General features: G+C 33.8%; 1 protein-coding gene across 1 annotated transcript; it reads right to left on the bottom strand.

Moving 5' to 3' along the window:
• Positions 1-10,115: 10,115 nt before the first annotated feature.
• On the bottom strand, positions 10,116-11,168 carry LOC147546023 (beta-galactosidase 12-like). Its single transcript, XM_086635884.1, has 5 exons — positions 11,073-11,168; positions 10,869-10,981; positions 10,717-10,789; positions 10,527-10,619; positions 10,116-10,232 (listed from the first exon to the last, which is right to left on the bottom strand). The coding sequence occupies exons 1-5, from the start codon at positions 11,166-11,168 to the stop codon at positions 10,116-10,118; spliced, it is 492 nt and encodes a 163-aa protein (XP_086492010.1).
• Between the last annotated feature and the right edge of the window lie 7,897 nt (positions 11,169-19,065).

Below are 19,065 nucleotides of genomic sequence, written 5' to 3'. Positions count from 1 at the left end.
ATATATTGTTGTCTAAGTGCCCTTTGACAAAGAATTGTTAAGCAAAATTTAATTAAATTTTAGTTTCGATGGAAATCTCGGTACCATGACCACCCGATACTCGAGAAACTCGAAAGGTTTGACGGGCTTGGACGAATTTTGGGCACTAGGATCTTTTAAATAACTCGTCCGATTAAATCTGGGAACCCGAATGGACAGAAAGTTTCAAAGGTCAATCGGCCCGACCCGATGAATGACATGAACCCAACCGGCCCGATCCAGACCGGTTCCGAACCCTAAATTGGGAGATATCTTTTTCTTTGGTTATATACTAGCAATTTAATACCAATATTCACATTAATTTGGAAAATTGTGCATATCCAAGTATCCAATTCAAAATTAATATGGCCCCTAGTAGGGATCCTTAACCAAAAAAAAAAAAAGTAGGGATTCTTTTGATAAATATTTTCTTTTAGGCAAGGTATATATTTTTTGTCTATGTAGTTAAATTTGATTAAGAAATTAATTTACTGAGTTGATGATGAGTCTAAAACCCTAAAATTTGAAAGAGGCAAGGTAAAGAAGAGGTCTGTCTCTGTGGGAGGAAAAAACAAGTGGGTAGTCCATCATACTTCATAATGAAATGACGGAAAGCAAAGTTGAGTAGAACTCCACATGTAGGGAAGAGATAATAGATCATAATATTTGCACAAGGGAACAATGTTGTATGACAATCTTGACTTCTCTCTTACTTCTCCATTAAAAAACAAAATCTCACTCTCTCTCTCATTTATCTCCAAGATTAATGTACGATTGCATTTCTCTCTACACCTTTACCTTCACATTTTGTGCTCATATCTTCAATTGATTAGTATACATGCATGATTATATTGTCAGGACCCATTACTCAGGACCCATTACATAGAATTAATGCAGAGGGAGAGAGAGAAAGAGGGTATGTGGTATGAAAGTTCATGGTTCGCGGCGCGTCTGTATGGGCGAAGGCGATAGAGGAATGCATGCAAAATACTGTATCATCATCACTTAATACATATTTAGTCCGAGACTGTTTACTTACATACCCATGTGTGATTTAAACTTTAGTTCCTACTCGACTTAACTATATCATCCATATAAAGTTTGCTACTTTGACCTCGTTTATTAACAGTCGGATTTGAGAAACTATAACTCTAAACTCAAGAGCTTGACGAGATGAACACATTGATTATGTAAAGCTAAGCCATAATATGAGTGGGAGTACACTCAAAACCTTTAAAACATTCCAGCAAAAGAAAATATCGACTCTAGGTTATTATGTAAAACAGAAGGGTTGGGTGTGGTTTTCAGATGACATGGGGTAGTGTGAGCCCACGATCGACCCACCCCCCTACTAGACTACATGTTAGTGAATAACTACAACATATGACAGTTGAGAAACACCAAAATTACATACCATCGGATTTGAGAAAAACACATGTTACCACCCAACTAAAATGGATTCTCAGAATGGGGGAAAAGGAAAGCAAGTTTCTTAGATGAAGATTTTGTTGTCGGATACCAATGGTCATTTGAGAAAGAAATTATATATGTTAATAAGTTTATTAATTCCTCAGATGAATGCTTTCGACCCAGCTTGTTTGCTTTTGGAAATAGGACCAAATTGAACTGAGAAAAGAGAAGAAGAAATCAGAGAGCAGTTGTATGAGAATATTGACTGGAACAATTAACTAATTAACATCTTCTCTTTGGGACTGGTTTTTTTAATCAGAAAAGGTATAAATTTGGTACACCGAAAGTTTGATCCCTCTTGTGGTAGAGGGGGCAAACTTAATGACCCACTAAAATATTGTCTCATCATTCTTACATGTTAATCGGCTTTTTCCCTTTTCTCCTTTTTCATTTTTTTGTTTTCAATTTTTGTTTCTCCGCCTACATGAGGAGAGTTGAAAATTCTTAGAAGTTGCCTCGTCTTATGTCATACCCTTGTAGGGCCGGTCCTAAGATTTCAGATGCACGAATTGGATGGCTTTCCACCAAGAGAAGTTTTAAAAGTGCCCTTCTAAATGTGTTAAAAGCGTCTCTTTTTTTCTTATGCTTCTCCTAAAATTTGTCTCGGGGAGGTGCCTTTGACACTTTCCTTTAGGCAAGTCTATCTTTTTTTTTTTTGAAAGTCGACTACAATTTACGTTAGTCATTACATTTGGTATTGATACATCATAGATGTGATAAGCTCGATAACCACCCACTCAAACTCAAACAAGACCGAGCCTATAGCCCAACTAGACAATGACGAGTCTATCTTAAATTAACGAACAAGTGATCTTTTTGTTGCCAGATCAAAATAATGGAACTACAAAAGTCGTCCCCACAGACAACATTTATGGATATTTGGAATGTACCTATAGCAAAGGGAGGGCCTTTGAACTGATAGTCTAACTCCATCAACAAGTATGAACTATATAGGCACACCAATTTGACTAGACACCTTGAGTGTCTAACACCTTAGCCGAAGTTCAAAAGGCAGCGAGGTTTCTTTCTAACCCGACCCCGGCTAAAGAACACCATAATCAAAATCGAGGTTTAACAATGACAACCCCTATAAAGATGGAATATGAGAAGCAAGAGAGATAAATCTAGGGTTTTAGAGGAGTTTCAATGTCTAGCGCCTCTTTGCTCAGGTCTAAGCTTGGGTTCAATAAACCACGATGCACTTAGAATATCCATTAGGAAATTTAGCCAGCTAGGCCCATGAACTCATCAATCTCATTGTTGGAAATATTAAAGGCGCCGTGGGGACTTGCTATAGTGCCCTCATTCATTCCGTTATGCATCTAAAGAACTAAAATCCTTAACCCTTCATTTTATACTCATCTCATAATCTCTTCATATGTTGTTCAAAAATCAAAACTCTACTTCTTTTGTATTTTAAGTCAAATATGAACACTTTGTTTTGTTTGCTAACTTTATCTTGTACCTCCTTTCAAATTCAAAAGTTGCCAGCACTTAATATGGCTCCACCATGAAGAAATATAGTGCATATAGTGGTGGTTGCAAATTCAAAAGCAAACTCAAATGATCAATTATTTGCCTATATTTTCCATGGAAAATATCTAGGAGTCTAGTGTTTTAGGTTTCTAGCTAGCTAAGCTAAAGTAAATAATTATCAACCATTTAACTCTTGAATATTTTCAAATTCCAAATAACTAACTACCAAGTTATGCTTATCCAAAAAAAGAACAACAAACGTTTGGCCGACGATAGTGAACCCCTCTTATTTTAGAAAATATTTTGTCATTTGATGATAATATTCGATATTTGCACGATGCAAATCTAATCACTTTGACATAATATTCTCTATCATGGTAGGAAATTCTTTATCTCAAAAGATGTTTATAAGTTTCAAATTGGGCTTGACCAACATTGTGAACTTAATTATCACCATCTCAATCAAATTTTATATGATTCTTCTAATTAAGTCCGAATGTATTCCACGTATTACTCTTTAAAATTTATAGTTTATACTGTAAACTATATTTTTCTTGAGAAACCATATAAATTTTGTGTCTGTTTCTGGATTATATTTCAACTTAATTATCATAAACTCTTGGGAAAAAAAAGGTATTTAGCTTTAAGTGACCATTAAATAGATGGAAACCTTAAAACTTTTATTTTATTGCTTATACATCAAGTTGGTAGATGACCCAGTTTATTTACTTAAAAGTAGATGATGAACAGATAGATTTTTATTTTATTTCAAGAAAATGATTTTTTAATCATAATAAATTAATAATAAATTTCAGAAATTGGTGACACCAATTATAGGTATTGTGCATGACACATAAGAAACAACCTTTGAAAGAGAAACCCTAATATGTAATACTAAATTTTGCACAATCTTTATGAAGCTGTCCATACTTTGTTAGGCACTTAGATTCACATTCTCAAACATTAATTATGTTATGAAAGAAGCTACTACTAATCTATAAGCAAACTAAAACTATATAAAATATTATTTTTGAGTTTTCAGGATAAAATTGTATAAAATATATCAAAGAAAAAGAGATTTTGAGAATTTAGAAATAATTAACAATTTGAAAATGTGATGATAGTGGCCTCTTTCTTCTTCTTCTTCTTTCTAGGAGATCCCATTCTTTTCTTTTCTTTTTTAATTACTTTCTTCTCATTAGGTTAGAAACATAACATTGAACACCACTTTTTAATACAAAAGAAAGAGATTCGTAAACGTCACATTCATTTCTTTTATATAACACTAAATCTTATACAAGATTGAAAATGAAATCAACTAATATAGACTACTTTCCCGACTGATTAAACTCTGTTAGTATGATGTATAAACATATTTAATGCAAAATCACACCGATTAGGACCATAGTCAGGGGCGGACCCACGTTGGGGCCTATGGGGACACGTGCCCCCACGACTCCGAGTGGGTTCCGAGTTGAAAATGTATGTGATTCCGAATTTTCCTAAAGTCAGTTCTAAATAAAATCTGAATAGTTGTTAATCTTAACATGAAACCGGAATTGGCTAGATGGCGAGGTAGTAGTTTTCTATTTCAGAGGTCATGGGTTCAAATCCCACTACCATCACCATTTCTTTTGGGTAATTTGTTTTTGTCCCAACTTTCTATTATGTTAGTTTTTGGCACTCCAAATACTCTTTTAACCATCACCTTTTTTTTGGGTAATTTGTTTTTGTCCCAACTTTGTTTGAAGTTAGCTTTTGGCACTTCGAATACTCTTCTTTTCTGATAAGATTTTTTTGTACTTTTGTTCTTTTGCAAATTCGAGAATGACTTTTCCTTTATGTTAAAATTCATCCAATCTCCGGTAGAGTTATTTACGTCTTCATATTACCTTTATACCCTCTTCACCATTCATATTTATGTATATTTTCTAACAATATTATTTTAAATTACTCTCATATGTCTTCTTCCGTTTCCTTATTCTGTACGAAAAATGGATTATGAAGATCTTTTTTCAAGATAAAATGTCTTCTTATTATTTTAACATATAATTTGTACTTATTGGTTTTTGTATAAATTAATTGTGCATACTAATTATTTGTAATTAGATTGTAGTCAAATCAACTCAAGGTTAGTGATAATCTAATTTGATGAGTGTTGCCATCATATATAGAGATCGTTGGTTTGAATGCCCATTATTTATTTATTTTGCAATCCAAATTTATAACTCGTTTTGGTAGAGTTTCGTAATGAAGCTCGACAATTTGTCATTTGGGATGGTATTCGTTTTTTACCATTTAATATAATTAAATGTGCCCTCACAAAAAAGAATTTTTGGGTCCGCCACTGACCATAGTGACTTACATATATAGTTCAATCGATGTAGAATGAGCGAGCTTGTTTAAATGTTCAGTTTTTGCATATATATAGAGTTTTCCTTTACATATAGTTAAAAATATATATGTATTGTTTCTTTCATTGCCTTTAAGGTCATGTCTCAGGAGTTCCTTAACATGTTAGGCTTTGATGACCTTACTTTGTCAAAAGGGTATGTCCTTTTCTTATAACATAAACCCCAACAACGACCATGACGACAATTAACGATGATGACAAGATGATAATGATTATATAATTACTTTCATAAACATACAAAAGTCAAATTTATGTAGGAGCTTCTTGCATTGATATTTGGTTTCAAAATTTGAACTTCTTAAAAAATATCTCACATTGTGTAGTGGAAAAAAAATACTAACATTTTATAGATGTGCAAAGAGTGCCCACACGAGGAACTGAACTTTGAGAAAGAAAAAGGAAGGAGCCGGTGACTTAAGTGATCTTGGTTAAGTTTAAAGGAAAATAAGTGAATCTTGAGGCACGATACAAAGGTCACTCAACCACAAATATTTAAAAGAAAAAAACACAATTCGTTTCCTTTAAGATTTTTTTTATTTGGAAAAGGTTATATTTAATTACTAAACATTGACACAACACGAAGATATAATATGAATTGGATAAGTGCCTTAACTTCATTTAGTGCTTCTAGTTATACCAGAAAATCTTGGAGAGAATCTATTTTCCAACTCAAGACAGTAGAGACTTAAAGAGAAGATGCAAACTTCTCGACTAAATGCCAATTTGCAATTCTTAACATTTTCATTTTTTTTTTGTCTTCTTCCTTCTATTTCTTTGTTGCAAATGGAATGGCCCACACAACCCACTAAAATGTGGATGCATGCACCCGTACAACCATTATGTTTCAATACACAAATAAGTAAAACGATTTGTTCCCAATCTACAAATTCTATTTTGAAACAAAAATCAAAGTATACAAATGGAGTGCCCAATCAATTGGGTGGATATGTATTTGCTAGAAATTCCTACATTTACTTTATTTTTACCTATTACCACAAGATAAAATGGATTCAACATCTGCCGTGACTCAAACTAATGACCTCTAAATTTTCGGAGGAAATGGACAGATTGTTGCCATTTATTTAAGGGTTATTTCTCTAATAGCCCCCAAGGGTTATTTCTCTAATAGCTCCAACTTTGTGACTGATTTCCTGCCTAGCCCCCTACTTTATACAAAATACTCAGATGGTCATCTTTTTCAGATCCCATTATAACACCGTTAACTAGTCATCACCTCTCTCTCATCCAACTCATCACCTCTCTCTCATCCAACTCATCATCTTCACCGGCGAAGGTCGCTGATGAGTTCGTTGGAACTCACTTATTTGTCGTCAACTTTCATTTGTTAGTTGTTACTTTTTGATAAAATTAAGCGAGTAAATGGTTTTTCAGGAATAAACTAAAGAAATGATGAAGTCAATAATTATGAGGAATTGATGTTTGATTTGGCACCTAAAGAGGATAGTCTACTACAACTCAAGTTCGTCAAGGGGTTATTTGCAATAAAGGTATGAGGCAAGGGCCATTATATAGTGTGCTGGAAATTAGGGATTGAAGTGATAATTTAGGTGGTGTATGAAATTTACCAGGAAGAGGCACCACGTGGATGTATGCTGGATGATGTCATGGTGCCCTTTTAATGGGGTAATCTTTTCTTTAATTTAAAAGGTGGAACCCACCATCCGTTTGGCTTTGGTGTAACAATGAGATAACTCCACATCCTAGAAAAAAGGAGGAACAGATTCGGGATTAGCAACCCTAATCTCAGTCTATGTAACCCTATAAAAAGAAAGGTACGAGATAGAGGAAAGGGGAGAAAAAAAAACAGAAAACCATTGCAAACTAGGAACGAAATTGGAGAAGAGTTTTTGATCCATTGGACAGTAGCCGAGTTGGACAGCAACTATAATTTTGAAGGTGTACGAAGATCAACATCGAAGCATCATATGGGTGACATCTTTTTCTTTCTTTTTTATTCAACTACTTTGATTATTGTAATGGACTGCTAGACTCTTCACCTAGAGTGAAAGATGAAACCATGAATACAAAATAAATAATATTTTATTAGAATGATTCTCTTAAGTATGTGCTTTATTGTTTGAAAATATTAAACTCTGTTATTCTTTCACATGATACATTCTTCATTATTTATTCTTCTGGTTTGATTTATCATATTTAGATTTTAATCTTTAATGGTTCATACTTATTGGTTGATAAATAATAGTTGAGTTGTTATTGTTTATTTTTAAATGGGTTTAATTCTTAGGTGACTACATGCTTTAAAGAAAGATATATATTTTCCGATATTTGGATGCAAGAGGTATACCAATTATTGAGTTATAGATAGAGAATCATTCAGGGTTAAATATCTTTTTATGAGTGTTTGTGGTGGATTCTAAACTCTAGGATTTTTCTCACATTAGTCTCTTTCCGATTGAAATATTAGTCTCACTTTATTATTTTATTTTTCATCAAAAAAATGAATCTCAAAGTTTCTTATTCACTAGTTTAGGATTAAAATATAGTTTCAACTTGTCTTCGTGGGATCGACCCGTACTTGCTAGGTCTACACTACATAGACCCGTGCACTTGCGGATTTTATTACAAAATACGGGTTTATTTTAGCCTATTATTTAGGTTAGTATAAATACGCATCAGTCGCCGACCGACCAATTTTCCGATCGGCGACCTTCAAACATTAATATTTTTTTTAACTCTCCTCTCTCTCTAAAAAAAACCTCCTCCCCCCTCTCTCTCTAGATCTGGTGAACCAGAACAGATCTAGAGGGGAGAGTTTTTCTTTAAAAATTTTTTTTTTTTTTTTTGAGAGAGAGGAGAGTTTATATTTTTTCTTTTTTTTTAATGTTTGAAGGTTGCCGACTGAAAAATTGATCGGCCGGTAACCTTCGCGGTGAAGATGATGAGGTGGCAGAGAAAGGCGATGAGTTGGAAGGGAGAGAGGTGATGACTAGTTAACGGTGTTATAACGGAATCTGTAAAAGGGGGGTCATCTGGGTTTTTTGATAAATTAGGGGGCCAGGCGGAAAAATTGGATGCTAGGGAGGTCGATCCCGTGACCTTTCATTCCCGGGATAAGTATCCCACCATTGAGCCAATTGTTGCTTGGGTTTAATTCTATCGTTTCGTTATTCGCATAATAAGCACGGAGTACTTCCATCGAAGTGAGCCCTTTTTGTGGTGGGGGCCATGGCGAATGCCCTGCCCGCCCCCCTCAAACACAACCCTGCTTATTATGTTAAATATAATTAATAAAGAAAAACAATGTTCCTGCTATTATATCGAAATAATATGTTTTTTGGAAGTCCTCAATCGTGAAATAGAAATAGATTCCATATAGTCCACGAAAGAGAAAGACCAGTTACGATGTCCAACCTATAATATATATATATATATATATATATATATATATATATATATATATATATATATATATATATATATATGTATGTATATCATAGCCGTTACGTTTTGTACAAATTTTCTAAATCAGTTTTAATCCCTAAAACATTGTCAATTACAAATTAATTATTGATTTTGTTGGTGATATTTTTAGACTTTGAGTTTTAGGGTTTACGATATCAAAATCAAACAGTCTATATCTAAAAAAAGTTATATATAAGTTTACAGAAATGGGTCTGTTGTGGTGGAGGGCCCAATGTAGACACCCAATTCGCATCCCATCCACGACCCTGAAGTATTTATAATTATATACATATATTCTAAAGATTTTTTTTTTTTTTTTGTTGAAAGCTATAAATGCTGGAGGCTTGGTATTTTACCCATAAACATGTGGTATATATATATTGAAGACTTCCATTATGCTTGTTGACGTTGAGGTTATACATCTCCACATTGAGATGGTAGTTTCGCTTGGTGTGATATTATAGAAAAAACAAACTCAATCTGACTTTAATAACTTATAGTTTATAAATTACAACTTTTTCTAGGGTACTTGCCACCACAAAACTCATGATATGCAAGACAAGTAAAATATTAAGTCCCCAATCGAAGTAATTTGTAATTGGGTTAATAACTAGAAAGGTCAAAATAATATTGAAAATGAGTAGAAAAACACAAAACATTTGAAAATTATTATTCAGGTCAAAAAGTATAAAAAGACTAAATTGGCCTTTTTGTCTTTTTGTGTAACTAAATCCTTTTATGTTTCTTTAAACTTCAAATTGATATAACTTTTGTTTGAGATGTCGGATTTCAATAAAATTTATATATTTAGAAATGATTTTTCACTAGCTTTCTAACAAGATCCACTTTCAATATTTTTTTTCAAAAAAAAAACCAGAAAAAAACGGTGTTTTTTCGCTTACGTTTTTCTGCAAACACGTGTTTGCACAATCTGCACTGCAAACAACTGTTTGCAGCAATCTGTTATGCAAACAAGCGTTTGCAAACAAATTCTGCAAACATGTGTTTGTATTAGTTGTTTGCAGCAATCTGTTATGCAAACAAGCGTTTGCAAACAAGTTCTGCAAACATGTGTTTGCATTTGCAATATTGCAAACATGTGTTTGCTTTTGCCATTTTGCAGACTGCGTTTGATGTGCGACAATGCAAACTGAGTTTGCATTTGCAATATTACAAACTCAGTTTGCACACGTTTACATCTTCACAAAATTTTCATTGTATTTATTAAATAAATAGTTTATATTTACAATAAATAGATACTCAAGAATTGATCATATATGAAATATAAAAAGCTTTAAAAATTACAAACAACCTCACATAGTGAAAGCAAAAGGAGAAAAGGATGATAGCAACTGAATCCAGGAAGAACTTCAATGCACATAGAGTAAGGTTGTACTAGTTGTTGGGATAGCTAATAAATTCAAACAAACCAACTAAAGAACATACCAACAAGAGCATAGCTAATAAATCCAACTCGAATCCTTTCTTAATCAAATCCTTGGATTTCTTTTCCTCTTTCCAAATTCGAAAGTGTGGGACATGTAGAGAAAACAGTGGTAAAACGTTACTGAATCAGGCTCGAACCCACCTTCATCTCGTCAAACAATTCCATACTTTCTGAGACTTCCCACTCTGATGATAACAAGATATAACATTGTTCCAAGAAGCTACATCTCTTTCGGTCATCTCTTTCTTAGACTCTAACCTGTGCTAGTATTATTGGACCTCCTTGATTTTCAAACAGTTTTTCTGCCTTCATCATGTTCACAATCTTTTCAGTAAACCCTTTCATGGCAACCTATCAACATAAATTTTCGGTAGTAAAGTTAAATCGCAAATAAAGTAAACCTTAAAAACAATATAAACAAGTGGTTTTAGGCAATGGGTATGTAAACATTTAACTTGAAAGGTTCATTATCTGTTCTGAAACTGATCCCAGGTACATATTTTAACCAAACAGGAAACCCCCTATCATCAAACAACAAAATAGTAATCAAAGTTCTTGAAGTTTTATAAAATCAGCCAGGTATATTCGATTTTCGATTACCCGAAGTTCCATTCCGCACAAACATAAGGACCAATTCTGATATGAACATAAAGACCAGCTTCTTTCACCAGCTTGATAAAATGAACTAGGTCATATCTATCCTTGAAATAGTACTACAAAAGCAAAACAAAAAATTCATTATATTCTTATACCAAAACCCTAAAAAAAAATAAGTAATGTGAAGTAGTAGTAGTAGTTCCTTACTTCTCCTGGAGCAGGTTCATGGCCATTCCAGAAAACATAAGTTTGAATCACATCTAAACCTCCATCTTTTGCTTTTTGAATAAGATCTGGCCACATCTTCAATCATCACAAGAAGAACAGATAATCAATTTCTGGAAAACTTGAAGAAATCTTAACCACAACAATAGAACAATTCATATCCTATTTGAATTATTCTACCATGAATTTGTAAACCCAAACACAAATCCAACGGTTTCGAACATGTAATTAGAACAGTATAGATATTCTCTTAATACTTTGTTAATCGATGAAGAAGAAGATAATCACTGATGTTAATCGATGAAGAAGAAGAACCGAGATGAAGAAGATTCGTGAAGCAAGAACAAAAAAACCCTAAACATATACAGTATCTGGTTTTTAAGAGAGATAAAGAGTGTGACTTAAATAGGAAAGGGTATTTAGGGAAAGAAAAAAAAAATAAAAAATGACCTGATTGATAATTAATCATATTATTTTGAACTCTATGTCTCATTCCTTATAATATTTTAGCACATTTTGATTAATAGGAAAAGATCTAGGTTTTTTTGGTTATTATGATATTATTTTGAACCTAAACAACCATTTTTCCTTTGTAATTTACAATGTTTTAGGGACTAAAATTGATTTAAAAAATTTGTACACCACGTAACTGCCTTAGTAATCTCACCTCTTAATGATTACATACTTTGACGATTATGCCATTACTGTTAAGAGATATACATAAGACCAAGTCATATGGAAGTTCAAAATTCAAATATGAATACCCGGATGATTTGGAAGTTTGAATAAATTCAAACTTCAACTGAATATCTTCTGTTGTTATCTAATCTTGTAAAATCTGGATACTATAAATATCCCTTGTACCATGAGTTTTGAAATCAAGGAAAATAATTCTTCACATGGTATCAGAGCTTTAGGTTCAACAATTTAGTTTTCTCATGGCTTTCAACCCACCTCCCACCTCTGCTACATCCAACTCTTCCCACCCTCCCAATTTAAACTTTCTCATTCAGTTCATCTCAGTCAAACTCGAAACAGAAAATTATTTAGTATGGAAGAAACAGATGCTGCCACTTCTCCGTTCCCAAGACCTCTTTAAGTATGTCGACTCCAACTTTCCTCCTCCTCCTTCTCATATAATTCAAGATGATACCAATGAACAAATTCCAAATCCAGATTTTCAACTATGGGATCGATTTGATCAAACTTTATTAACTTTCCTTCAAGCAACACTTTCAGCTTCTATCTTATCCCAAATCCCAATTTTCACCACTTCTCGTGATCTCTACAACTACCTCGAATCATCCTTTACTGCCCAAATCACTGCTCGGACTCACCAACTCACCTATCAACTTCAAACCATTCAAAAAGAAAACCTATCTATTACTGACTATTTGGCAAAACTGAAATCAATTTCTGATTCCTTAGCAAATTCAGCAACTCCCGTCTCCGATGCTGTGCTTGTACAAAACACACTTCGTGGTTTAGGTCCGAGCTACAACCAATTTGTTACAAATATTGACTCCAACAATTCTTTGTGTCCATCATAACCTAAGTTGTGATCACATAAAAAAAGATAATCATAAGCAACAATCAAAGTATAAATTGACAAAAGAAAAGAAAAATTTATTAAGCAAAAAATTAAGAGAGCATGAAAAGTTAGGAACATTTTAAAGAAGTAAAACTAACATAATTAGTGAAGTGAATAGAACCTGTTGATCAACTATCTCTTGGAACCAGCTGCAAATTCAAACGAAGAAAAATGTGTTAAAATAAATTAGAGAGAAGAAGGGAGATGAAAAACCTTTAAAACCATGGATGTTCAATTGTTGGGTGTTTCCAATCAAGAGGATCTTCCGTTAGCATCAATGACCATTAAAATGGAGGAAAGACGGAAGATACTATTTGTGGAGTTAATTCCAATTGAAACGGTGGAGAAAATCGTGGGTGGGTTGGTTACAATTGATTTTAATGTGGATGGTTGTTTTGACCGAAAGAGTAGTATAAGGCAGATAGGTTTGGTAGTTTTGACCTCGGATATGTTATAGGCGTGGGAGAGAAGAGATTTGGGTTGGTTTTATTTTGGTAGTGTTTGATGAAGTTAAACCGTATTAGTAGTGGGAGGAAAGAGATTAGTGGGAGTAGAGAGAGAAATCCGTGGGATAGGGGAGTTTTGAGGGAGAGAATAAAGGGGGAAGTTAAGATGCAGTTTGTGACTTCTTATCTAATTTGGCGACACATGGAGGGGAGGTTAAATAACTTGATTTTCAATGAACTTCAACCATTAGATTAAAGATCTACACATGATAATCAGACAGACGTGAATATCCCATAGATAAATCAACGGCTCACCTCAAAAAACACCATTGTGTTTTGTCAACTTTAAATGACAAATCCCAAGTATATCAATGTTTTGTCAACTTTAAATCACTTGTTGAAACTCGATTTCAAACTAAAATTCGAACCTTTCAAAGTGATGGAGGTGGCGAATATTCTTCAAATGTTTTTCGAGATTTTCTTGTGACAAATGGAATTTTTCATCAAAAATCATGTCCACACACACCCCAACAAAATGGAGTGGCTGAACGAAAGATACGACATCTTGTCGAAACTGGTCTAACTCTTTTAAACCAAAGTAACTTACCAAAACCATTTTGGCCTGAAGCTTTTGGTACAGCCACGTATTTAATCAATCGCTTACCCTCATCAGTTTTAAATGGTCTTTCTCCTTATGAAATATTGCACAAACGCTCACCGGATTATAATTTCTTAAAGGCTTTTGGTTGTAGTTGTTATCCATTTTTGGCACCATATCGATCAAACAAATTTGAACCAAAATCAAAAGTCTGCATTTTTATCGGGTACAGCGATATTCATAAAGGATACAAATGTTTTGATCCAATTACAAAACGGGTATATATTTCAAGAGATGTGATCTTTGATGAACACAAATTTCCCTTCATATCCAAGTCAGGTGTTGATTCACCTAAAGATGATTTAAAGTGGGTTTTTCTATCTTCACCTCAACCCATCAATTCTATTGTTTCTCAATCACAAACCCTTTCTTCAAATCACACCAACCCTACTCCACCCCCCATTTCCCAATCTCCCCAAGTAATGGTGCCTACTCAATCACTTACTAATGAAATTACTCACATTAATTCTCCTCGTATTGATGAAACAGGTACATCCCAAAATCAAAGTGGTCAGGTGGATTCCCTTGAAAATGATACAGTGCCTTCTTCAACTTCGCCTACAGTAAACGTATCTTCTTCGGCACCGCAACAGCATCCAATGGTAACTCGTTCTCGGTCAGGTATACAAAAACCAAATCATCGTTTAAATCTATGTGTATCGACTAAACATCCAATTCCAGCTGCCTTTATGTCAACTTTATCTGAAATTCCAACTGAACCTACATGTTATACTGTTGCTTCCAAAAATCCTAAATGGTGTTCAGCCATGATGGACGAATTCAATGCTCTATTAGATAATCGAACATGGTCTCTGGTTCCACGCAGTCCTAATATGAATTTAGTTGGGTGTAAATGGGTGTACCGTATCAAACGAAAATCAGATGGATCTATTGATCGGTACAAAGCCCGTCTTGTCGCTAAAGGTTATTCTCAGAAGTATGGTTTAGATTATGAGGAGACATTTTCTCCTGTTATAAAACCAGTTACCATTCGACTTGTCCTTAGCATTGCTATAAGTCTAAATTGGCCAATGCGCCAATTAGATGTCAAAAATGCCTTCTTGCACGGTTATCTTGATAAAGAAGTTTACATGGCCCAACCACCTGGATTTCAGGATAAATCTTACCCCAATCATGTCTGCAAATTACATAAAGCACTTTATGGTCTAAAACAAGCCCCTCGTGCTTGGTTCCACCGCTTCACTTCCCATCTTTGTGAACTTGGTTTTGTAGGTTCGAAGTCTGATTCTTCCTTATTTATCCGCTACTCAAAATCTGGCATTATCATATTGTTATTATATGTAGACGATATAATATTAACAGGTTCGGATCCAAATCTAACTCAGTTAATTCAATCTCTAAAATCCAAGTTTGCAATGACTGATTTAGGAGACCTCCATTTTTTTCTTGGTATGGAAGTTAAGAGAAATTCTTCGGGTATACATTTAACTCAAGATCGATATACATTAGATATCCTTAATCGAGTTGATCTTCTAAATTCAAAACCAGTTTCTACTCCATGTGCTTCTGGGAGAAAACTTAGTGCTTATGAAGGGGTTTTATTTAAAGATGTTACTTTATATCGGAGTTTGGTAGGAAGTTTACAGTACTTGTCAATGACAAGACCTGACATTACTTATTCTGTTAACCAGGTTAGCCAATTCATGCACCAGCCCACTGACGTTCACTTTCTTGCAGTTAAAAGGATATTGCGTTACTTGAAAGGAACTCTTGGCCGAGGTCTATTTTTTTCATCTAACAATGATCTACAGGTTAAATCATTCGAAGTTCGTGGTTTTAGTGATGCCGATTGGGCTGGAAATCCTGATAATCGATGCTCTACAACGGGAAATTGTGTTTTTCTTGGAAAACACTTGATTAGTTGGCTCTCTAAAAAGCAAGCTTCAGTATCAAAATCAAGCACCGAAGCTGAGTATCGCTCACTTGCTACTGCCGCTGCAGAAATTACTTGGATTCAATATCTCCTAAAAGACTTAAGTCTACATTTGAAGGTTCCACCAGTAATTTATTGTGACAACATTAGTGCTACCTATATGGCTGTAAATCCTATTTTCCATGCACGAACAAAACATGTGGAAATAGATTATCATTTTGTTCGTGAGCGTGTGGCAAACGGATCTCTTCTTGTTCGGTTTGTTCCTACTCAACATCAAATTGCAGATATTTTCACGAAAGGGTTAACTAAAGCTAAACACAAAGAGCTATGCTTCAAGCTTTCATTGGTGGATAACCCAGTTCAGCTTGAGGGGGGGTGTTAAGAGATATACATAAGACCAAGTCATATGGAAGTTCAAAATTCAAATATGAATACCCGGATGATTTGGAAGTTTGAATAAATTCAAACTTCAACTGAATATCTTCTGTTGTTATCTAATCTTGTAAAATCTGGATACTATAAATATCCCTTGTACCATGAGTTTTGAAATCAAGGAAAATAATTCTTCACAATTACACTCCTCAAGCTTTGCTCCATATAGAATCTGACGGTACGAGACGCCCGATGCTGCTTCAATGACGTAAATGCCCTATTTGGACTCTGGAGGTTGACACGTGTCATGCTCTTTGTCTGAGAGTGACGGGCTCAAAGAATGAACTCTCTCCTCTGATTGGTTGATGTCTTGACCTCCCAGTTTTGGTGGGACCAATCAATTCGTACATTCCGAAAGTGAAACCACGGCTTCTGATTGGTTAGTTTTGATAAGGTGGGACCCATGTAGCAGTAAAAGGGAGACCGAATCTTCGACCGCAGTTGTGACCGAATAGCCCACTATTTGACACGTGCGAAGAGTGATGCCGACGGAACTAAACGATTTACGTTTTAAAATGGTACGTGCTAAGGTATTGGTGGGGCCATCCATAATATTTGCCTAACAATGGGTGGACATATTACAAAGATACATAATGACATGTCCTATACTCCCAAGTCCTATCCCATTAATTCTCAAAATCCGAGAGTTGCGTGTTCAACAAAAAAAAAAAAACTTCGACAGAATTTAAAATCCATAATTTGCTAAAGCTATGTTAGTAATGAGATAAGTAATATTCGGTAGGGTTCCTTTAATAGTGAGTATTATAAGAACAATTCATGTCAATGATTGTGTAGTGTATTCATTTATGAAAAAAAAATTGACACAAGGACATATGTTTATTGGAGACTTTCAACCTTTTTTTTTTTTTGTGGAAATGTTGTGAGCTACAATACGATGTATTCAATTATTCAACATCTAATACCTCTAGTGACAAAAACAATGTTGAATATCAATGGGAAGATTGAAATCAAATTTCACTTTACAAATAAATAGAGTAGCACATACAAAAGACTACAGTAAACAAACTTACTCCAATAAAGGTTTAGCTCTCACACATGTTTATAAGAAAAGGATTTTTCGCATGATGTGGGATATAATGGTGACTATGTAGCTCGAATGGGAGAATATGGCACTTCACCATTTCATGGTTAACCCTTCATATTGTGTTCAGCAACACGAAAACAACATAGAAAACTCTACGAAAATAAAGATGGAAAAGTGCTTGAAAATAGATAGTATAAGAATGGTTGAGTGGAAAAATGTTTTTTCTTTTTTTGTTGCATGAGTGGAAAAATGTTAGCCTAGTACTTACGATTTAAATTTGTGGTCTTTAGAAGGATATAAAGAAGACAAAAATCAAAAGAAGGTTGCGTCTGTCTAAGGGCTTCAAGAATCGAAATGAGTACAGAAAAAGAAGAAACTAATAAATGTATTCACCCACATTTGCTCGCTAATAAAGATAGGGGGTCCCTCTCGAGCACCTTAATTTGCTTCTCATTTTCTCCTTTGCCTCGTCCAATAACCGTAAGGTTCATCTTCGACTTTAATATCATAATTTGAATTGCCAGAATTTCACTATTGATCTAGTGTGCCATTAAATGAACTCAATTCCAATCAACTTAGTTTTTTAAAGAAGTAAAAGGTTTAATTTAAATTTTATTTTGACACTAAAAGGAGGAATACTTTTTACAAGAACAATATTGGTAGAATGAGAATGATTTTTCCACTGTACATTTGTTTGACATGTCACTTATCAACTTTTAAGTTTTGATGGACGTTCGAAAAAGAGCATCTCGTATGATTATAAGGCCAATTAACATCCATCACTTATCCATTTCATAGAATGTGGACCATTTTATCTTATAATAATTGTGTTGACCACTTAATTATATTTTCCTAAAGGAAGAAGGTGGGGAGTTGATTTGATGATGGTTGGGACCTTAATCTCTCTCCCTTAAAGCTCACAGCATACTTACGATTTTCTTTTTGCCAAGTTTCAATTTTTCTTTAACAAAAAAATTACGATTACAACTTAATTGCAACAAATATATAACAAGATTTTTTTTCGGTAAAACATGGTCTGTCCACTTCATTTTATTTTATTATTTTTGTAATTTCAAAGTTTGTTAAAGAAAGTATTAATCACAGAGATATAATCGGTTTTATAATTATTATATAATAATATTTATATATTTGATGTATTATTGGAATAACTCCTTTTGGAATATTTTGAACTTCTTATGGAATAGTATCGGAAAAACAAACTACACATTTAAGTTATTGTAATTCTTTTTGTCCATATAATTTTTGTAGTTAAGTTATTGTAATTCTTTTTGCCCATATAACTTTTGTTTATTTCACTAGTGGGTGTTAGAATTAATTTACTGTTCTTTTTCTTTTTGAGGAAGCCTTATAAATAAAAATTAAATAGTCTACAAACAAAGCGTCAAAACAGAAAAGGTCATGTTAGAGTTTGAGTGGGCGGGTAGCAAGATTATCACATCTTTGATGTATTCAATGCCAATTGTTCGACAATGTAATCGGTTTCAAAAAAAAAAAAAAAAAAGCAGAAAAGGTCTCCAAAGTAAAGATTTTATTTCTAAAGACTAAAGTGTAAGTAAGTTATGATAAAGGACTTATACGACTTGAATTAATTTACTATTCATATTGGACTTTATTAGTCATTTTTTTAAGACCAATATTAATATGCCAATTTTTTCTGTTAAGAATATTAATATGCTTATTGATATAAAATGAGTCATCTAAAAGATGTTTAATAGATGTTATTGCTTCTTCAAGCAAGTCATGTACTCTCTTTAATGAACTTTTTCCAACATGAAATATCTACAAGCAACTATTATACTGTTATTTTCTTAAGTTTTTCTTCACACTTTTGATAATGAGTTTCAAAGTACACAGAACATAACACCCACTCTCTAACTAATTATGT

This window comes from Eschscholzia californica, unplaced genomic scaffold, assembly GCF_041429995.1.
Source record: "Eschscholzia californica isolate CP2 unplaced genomic scaffold, dmEscCali1.0.p SCAF_4, whole genome shotgun sequence".
In the NCBI taxonomy this organism is placed as follows: Eukaryota; Viridiplantae; Streptophyta; class Magnoliopsida; order Ranunculales; family Papaveraceae; genus Eschscholzia; species Eschscholzia californica.
Note: the sequence above shows the minus strand (reverse complement) of the source record. Positions and strands in the feature narration are given on the sequence as shown.